Source organism: Gracilinanus agilis, chromosome 2, assembly GCF_016433145.1.
Source record: "Gracilinanus agilis isolate LMUSP501 chromosome 2, AgileGrace, whole genome shotgun sequence".
Lineage (NCBI taxonomy): Eukaryota > Metazoa > Chordata > Mammalia > Didelphimorphia > Didelphidae > Gracilinanus > Gracilinanus agilis.
In genome coordinates, this window is record NC_058131.1 from 167,298,165 (window position 1) to 167,306,243 (window position 8,079).

At 40.1% G+C, this 8,079-nt stretch overlaps 1 protein-coding gene across 1 annotated transcript in view; it reads left to right on the forward strand.

Moving 5' to 3' along the window:
- Nucleotides 1-7,760, forward strand: part of SFRP1 (secreted frizzled related protein 1) — an 83,245-nt gene extending 75,485 nt beyond the window's left edge. The window contains exon 3 of the mRNA XM_044660844.1: nucleotides 7,419-7,760. Coding sequence (XP_044516779.1) covers nucleotides 7,419-7,741 — 323 coding nt within the window. The 3' untranslated portion in view covers nucleotides 7,742-7,760. The remainder of the gene's footprint in view (nucleotides 1-7,418) is intronic.
- Nucleotides 7,761-8,079: the final 319 nt, after the last annotated feature.

Sequence of the window (8,079 nt, forward strand, 5' to 3'; positions counted from 1 at the left end):
TTCCTTCCTTCCTTCCTTCCTTCCTTCCTTCCTTCCTTCCTTCCTTCCTTCCTTCCTTCCTTCCTTCCTTCCTTCTCTTCTTTCTTCCTCCTCCTCTTTCCCCTTCTTCTTTCTCCTCCTCATTTTTCTTTTTCATTTTTACATTGACTCCATTTTCTTCTTTTATCTTTCTCTCCCTCTTCTCCCAAAGAACTATAACTATTACGAACCAATTTAAGAAAGAAAAATAATTTTTTTAGTAAACCCAATCAAAAACCAAAAAAAGTCTGCTATTATAAGCAATGTTTTCTACCTCTTGCATCCCACCTTTACAAAGAAGTGAGGGGTTGTCTTCTCCTTTCTCTTATTTGGGCCCAAGTTTAGTCTTTATAATTTCACAATGTTCAATTTTATGATTTTTGTTCTTTCCATTTACATTTTTATAGTCATGGTGTCAATTGTTTTCCGGTTCTACTTTTTTCATATTATATCAGTTTATGATTTTTATGATTTATTTTTATGATTTATGACTTATTTTTTATGATATATTTTTATGATTTATGATTCTATCAAATTACAAACTTCCTCATTTCCCTCTACCTTCTCCAAGATTGTGCCCTTTGTCTGGTTGATTTACTTAAAATAGATTTCTCAAGAATATATTTTTGAGGGGCAGCTGGGTAGCTCAGTGGAGTGAGAGTCAGGCCTAGAGACAGGAGGTCCTAGGTTCAAACCCGCCTCAGCCACTTCCCAGCTGTGTGACCCTGGGCAAGTCACTTGACCCCCATTGCCCACCCTTACCAATCTTCCACCTATGAGACAATACACCAAAGTACAAGGGTTTAAAAAAATTAAAAAAAAAAGAATATATTTTTGACATTGGTAGGGTACCTATAAGGACTGCTGGGGAAAAAATGTAAAACTAGATAGATAGGTCTCATGGCTGTGACCATGGTTAGTAGCTGACAACCTGTGGCTTAGAGTCTCATTATCACACATTGTTTTTATGTTTTTGTTTTGTTTTGTTTTGTTTTAGGCAATGGGGGTCAAGTGACTTGCCCAGGGTCACACAGCTGGGAAGTGTCTGAGGCTGGATTTGAACCTAGGGCCTCCCGTCTGTAGGCCTGGCTCTCAATCCACTGAGCTACCCAGCTGCCCCCTGTTTTTATGTTGAGTTTGAGATGCTTCCAAATACTTTTGTTTTTCCTCTCCTAATGGGAAAAGATGCAGAAGATACAGTTGTTTGTTTAGATCTATAAAAATGGATAGATTGTTGTGTGATTATGTGATTATTATTTGTTGTCTGAAGAGATCCAGAGGCTTTTATTCTGCACTAAATATCAACTTTCTATGACTGTCACAATGCCTGAAATTGCACCATTAGAAACTCAATTCCTTGGGAACTTGGGAGATTTCAGGTCTATTAAAACAACAGAGATCCCTCTTTTAGCTTCAGGATTCTTTTATCAGATCTGTTCATGCAGGGCCTTATTCTCACTAGTTGTCAAATGTAGAAAGTACATGTAGGGTAATGATTTGAGGTAAAGGGTGATGGAAAGATAATACAATCATAGATTCAGCTTTGGAAGAGATCTTAGAAGTCAATAAATACAATGCCTGATTAGATTTGTAATAACAATCAACTTTTACAGATGAGGAAACTAAGAAAGATGTATTAAGAAGGGAACAAAAGCTCAGAAAGAAGTGACAGAAAGCAACAATGATAATAGCTACCGTTTATATATTTATATAGCACCTACTATGTATTGGGCACCATGATAAGAACTTTACTATTATTTTTTTAAACCCTTAACTTCTGTGTATTGGCTCCTAGGTGGAAGAGTGGTAAGGGTGGGCAATGGGGGTCAAGTGACTTGCTCAGGGTCACACAGCTGGGAAGTGTCTGAGGGAACTTTACTATTATTATCTCTTTTGATCCTCACAAAAACCCTGAGAGGTAGGTGCTATGATTATTTCCACTTAATAGATGAGGAAACGGAGGCAAACATAAGTTAAGTGATTTGCCCAAGATTATACAATATATGAGGCTGGATGTTAAAAATGTGCCTATTTCAAAGTTATACTTGAAGCTGGATCCACTTACATGCCTGTGAAGGTTCTGTTGTTGGCTCATTTCAGTCATGTTTGACTCTTTGTGACTCTATTTGGGGTTTTCTTGGCAAAGATACTGGAGTGGTTTGGCATTTCCTTCTCCAGTTCATTTTATAGATGAGGAAACTGAGAGAAACATGGTTAAGGGACTTGTCCAGAGGCACACAGCAAGTAAGTGTCTGAGGCCAGATTTGAACTCGAGGAGATGGGTCTTCCTGACTCCAGCCCAGTACTCTATCCACTGTACCACCTGACTGCCCCATTATAATCTGCATTTTGCAGATGATGAAAATGAGGTCCAGAGAGCAAAGGATTCAGAAGACATGAGTTCATACTCCTGTTTTTCCTAATTACTATATATAAATCTCATCCTCTTTGGATCTTAGTTTCTTCATCTGTGAAACAAAAAGTTTTGGGCTAAAAAACTTCTAAGTTCCTTCTAATTTGATATATATAATCCCAGGAGAGCAGAATGGGACTTTTTCAGGGTCACACAGCTCATTACCATCAGAGCCAACTCTTGGAACTCAGGCCTTCTGACTCCATACTTTCCCCATTACACCCCCAGAAGCCCCTCGATGCTCTCTCCCCTCACATTTCCCTGCTTCGTGAAATGAACACTACAGCCAGGTTCCTCAGCCCTAGAAACCAGAATCTCTTCCAACATGGCGAGGAGGCCAGCTGAAAGTGGGAGAGTGTAATAGATTGCAAGCTGTCCAGCTGTCAGACCAGACTAGTTCTTACCACACTCTATCCTCCCCCAAAGCCCCCCGCCTTTGTCCAGCACCAGTCCCCTCCCCGTGTTGCAATGGTCGTGGGTTCAGACATATCCATAGGGCAGAGGACAAGCAACCTAGGACACCTAATTGCCTAACCAGACATGTTCCCAATCTGCATCTTAAAATAAACCCCTGAAAGACAGAAAGATGTTAGTAATTTCTGGCCATATGTACTTCCCCCTTTTGCTCTCCACCTCCTACCCAAAAGAAAAATGGGTAGAGCCAAATGGCAAGGAAAAAAAGATTTTAACGCACAACACATTTTCATCATTTTGTCCCCCCTGCCCTCCCTACCCCCTCTCCCACGTAAACTACATTCCTCTACATGGTCATGGCAAAGGAACATTAATTTCTGATTCGGGTTGTGATTAACTTATAAAAGCGACTCAATCAAAAGGGTGAAATAGTTTCCACTGAAGTAAGAGCATGAGAACGCCTGCATGGTGTAGTGGTGGCGGTGGGGAGAGTACAAGATTTGTAGTCAGAAGGATTAATCCCAAGGTTCAAATCAGAACTTTGCTGCTTACCGTCTCTGTGATCAAATCACTTCCCATCTGTGGCCCTCAGATTCTTCTATAAAATGAGAATATAGGACTCGATGTCTAAGGTCCTTCCTAGCTCTTAATTTTATCACATGTTAAACTGGATGTTTCTGTTAGAGGTAGGGAAGTCGCTACGTTCGGCATGGTAGCCTAGGTATAGACTCTCTTTTCAAATCCTTCTCCTCCAGAACAACTATTGGTTTTCATCACTTTTGGGGTAGGCTCATTTCCTGCCTTTGAGAGGGCAGTTTGGTGGTACAGTGGATAAAGTGCTGGGCCTGGAGTCAGGAAGACCTGAGTTCAAGTCCGGCTTTAGACACTTACTAGCAGCATGATCCTGGGCAAATCACTTAACCCAGTTTGCCTCAGTTTCCTCATCTGTAAAATGAGTGGGAAAAGGACATGGGAAACTAGGATCTTTGCTAAGAAAATTCCAAAATGTAGTCAGTAAAAGTTGGACATGAGTGAAATGAATGAACAACAACAAAGGTCTTTGAAAAGCAACCTAAAACGATCTTTCCTGAAGAAATAAACCACCCCTTGGGATTTTTTTATGGGGAGATGAGCTAGGGTAAGGAATGTAAGGGCCTTCACTGATGACCTTTTCAAGCCTAAAGATCTATGATATATAGATATTAGGATGTCTTTGAAATATTGACATGGTTAAATCACTCCAAATAATCGAATGGTTTTATAATGGGGTTATTTAGCCTAGAAAAGGGAAAGCCAAGCATATCAATGTATCCTCAAGGATTTAAAGGTTTGTCATATTTTGAAAGCTTAAATATTCTGGCCACATAATGAGAAGACAGGGCTCCTTGGGAAAAGACCCCAGTTTTGGGAAATATTGAAGGCAAAAGGAGAATAGGAAAGCAGAGCATGAGATAGAGAGATAATGCCAAGGAAACAATGAACATGAATTCGGGCAGACTTCTAGAGATAGTGGAAGGCAGAAGGATCTGGCATGCTCTGGTCCATGAGGTCAGAAACACAGAAAGATAGACAGACAGAGAGATATAGAAAGAAACAGAGGGAAGGAAACTTTAGGCTGAGGCATAATAAGAATGCCTGTACTTGTATAGAACAAGGCTTACAAAATACTTTTCTCATAAAAGAGGAAGTGCAAGTGTCATTATTTTAATTTTCCAGATGAGGAAAATGATTATAAGAGGTTAAGTGACTTGTCTTTGTATATATAGCTAATAAATGTCCCAAAAGAATTTGAAAATAGGATCCCAGACTCCAAGACCAGGGTTCTTTCCATGACACCACAGCTATCTTTAAGAAGCTAAATCTAGTCCCCAGATCAGAACATTTGGACCACTGGGGCTCAGTGTATGAAATTCTACATTCTTGAAAACAAAACAAAAACATGTTATTGGCATGATAGGTGTGTTGAATGCATTCAAGGAATGGCTAGACCAGAAATATTAAAGTGGAGCTTGAATCAGGCAGGCTTTCTGGAATAGAAACCATTCAGGGTTGTAAGAAAGAAGTAAGAAAATATCTAGCCAAGTGCCTTGTGCATAATAGGTAGCCAGATAGATCTTGATTTTATTTAAAAGATCTCCTGGGGCAGCTGGGTAGCTCAGTGGATTGAGAGCCAGGCCTAGAGACGGGAGGTCCTAGGTTCAAATCTGGCCTCAGACACTTCCCAGCTGTGTGACCTTGGGCAAGTCACTTGACCCCCATTGCCTACCCTTACCACTCTTCCACCAAGGAACTAATACACAGAAGTTAAGGGTTTAAAAATATAAAAAAACAAAACAAAACAAAATAAAAGATCTCCTGTTCAAGTCTTCCTCCAATACCTCATGACATGAAGGTGGCCCTGGTTTCTCAAATGATGTTCCAGAAGAAAGGAAGATGAAAGAACAAGCATTTTTTAAAGTGCCTACTATGTGCCAGATGCTGTGCTAAAAGTTAGTAATAATAATGATGACTAACATTTACATAGAGCTTAAGATATGCCAGGAGCTGTGCTAAATGCTTTATCATTATTATCTCATTTGATACAACAACTTTGGGAGGTAGGTGTTATTATTATCCCCATTCTAGAGTTGAAGAACCTGAGATAAACAGAGAAGTCGCACAGCTAGAAAGTGTCAGAGGCTAGATTTGAACTCAGGTCTTGTTGACTCATGGCCCAAAGAACTACTCACTGCACCACCTAGCTCCCAGAAGACAAGCTCCAGAAAGCACTACCAACCTCGAAAAGCTTTGATTATGATTTTGGTGATGGGCTGTGTGTTGGACATCTGAGGACCAGCCTAACTCAAATTCAGGGAATTTTATCTCCAGGAAGTTATTTTTGAGGGATGAATTACCTTGGCTTCAAGAGCTCCTGAAGATCACTAGCTAAAGACCAAAATATACTATATTTGATTTTTTTCTCCTTTTTTTTGTTTGAGAGCTCTTTCACAAAATGACTAATATGGAAAAATGTTTTACATGATTGCACATGTAAAATCTTTATCAGATTGCTTACCATCTTAGGGAAAGGGAAGAGGGGGAGGGAGTGAGACAGGGAGGGTGGGAAGGAGGCAGAGAATTTGGAACTCAAAATTTAAAAAAGAATGTCAAAAATGTTTTTACATGTAATTGAGGAAAAATAAAATATTATTTTAAAAAAAGATCATCTGCTGAGGCAGAGAGTCTGAGGTTGACTTCTGGGAAAGGAGGGTCCACACTGATAAATTGTGGATCTGGCGAAATCCTGAAGTTTGGAAATATTGACAAACATAGTCTTGCCCAACAAAGGGAAAAGAATATTGTATGTGGGGAGAAAAGGGGCAAGGGAGACAATCTCCTTATGAAAATCTTCACAAACACTGATTTAGGCAGTGGGGATCCGCTTTCAAATGTTTAAAGACTTTCATAAGGCAACACTCATTGCGCAAATGCTCACCCACAGTCCCTGTTTCAGTACAAGATGTAAGGAACAGAAGAATGAAGGCAGAACCAATGATAACAGCATCACCTGCCCGGTGACACTTTCTCCATCCTTCATCCCTTTCATTCATTCAACATTACAGGTGTTGGGAGGAGGGCAGGATGAAATGAGCAGCAATATCTTCCCCAATCAATCATTCAACAAACATTTAGTATTTACTATACGCCAATCATTTTCCTAAGCCCTGAGGGTACAGATAAAAAAGGGAAAATAGTCCTTGCTCTCAAGAGGCTTACATTCAAATCAGGAAACACCATTTACATAAATAGGCATTTGTAATAAGGTATAAACAGCTTACATATTTTAATTGGGGAATTGGAGTGGGGAAGGCTGTGGCAGCTGAAGGGATGGAGAAACTGGGAAAAGTTAGAAGAGGACATTTGAATTGAGTTTTGAAGGAAGCCAAAGATCCTAAGAGGGAGAAGGGAGGAAGAGAACAAACATTTACGGAGTACCTGCTATGTGTTGGGAACCTTCCTAAATGCCTTCTAAGTATTATCTCACTTGATCTTTACAATGAATCCTGGGAGGTAGGTGCTATTACAATTCCCATTTTATAGTGGAAGAAACTGAGTCAGAGAAATTGAGTGCCTTGTCTAGGGTCACACAGCAGTAAGTATCAGAATACAGATTTGAACTCAAGTCTTCCTGACTCTTGTCTACTGCATCACTTAAGCTGCCTAAGAGATGAAAGTGAAAACGGTACTTAGCATTCCAAGAAAGAGAGACCCCTGCCACAAAAAAGAGAGAGAGATACACTCAGTTGCCATAAATCTAGGGGTGGGAATGATTGGTGGGAATGGGGAGCTTATAGTAACCAACACCATGTTTTACATCAAAAAAAGCAAATGTTTCTTCTAAATTTCCATGGCATTTGTCCATTATCTTATAGTTTGCCTTGGTGGGCTCAGGGCAGGGCAGTAAAATTTCCCTCCGTTGCAGTCCTAATTTTTGGTTGCTGGTTTATAAGAAAAATTCTAATCTAAAATAGTTTCTTTTCATTTTTTTCTCCCTCCCTTTTCTTTCCTTTTCTCCTCCTCCCTGCCTCTATAGCACTGAGGATGAAAATAAAAGAAGTGAAAAAAGAAAATGGAGACAAAAAGATTATCCCCAAGAAGAAGAAGCCACTGAAATTAGGACCCATCAAGAAGAAGGAACTGAAGAAACTCGTCCTATACTTAAAGAATGGGGCTGACTGCCCTTGTCACCAGCTGGATAATCTCAATAATCATTTCCTCATCATGGGGCGGAAAGTGAAGGCCCAGTACTTGCTGACGGCCATCCACAAGTGGGACAAGAAAAACAAAGAATTCAAAAACTTCTTGAAGAAAATGAAAAATCATGAATGCCCCACATTTCAATCAGTTTTCAAATGATTCCCTCCCAAAGGGTGGGTTTGAGAAGGGGGAGGGTGGGCTGGGGGCGAGGGGTGGGGAGAGAGCATAGCCCTGGAACCTTGGTGGTTCACACATATGGCTCCTTCTATTAGTAATGGATGTTGTGTCTATGTTGATTTTGTTTGTGTGTTTGTGTTTGTGTGTGTATGTGTTCTGTAATTCCCTTTAAAGCTTCCACTTCTGTAACTTCCCCCTTACCTACCTCCTCTTCCCCTGAAACGCCTTCCCCTCCATCATCATCCCAACTTCTGAGACAAGTCACTATTGAAAATTAAGATATGGGGTCTAAGAGGGACAAGTGAAAATGAAGAATTATT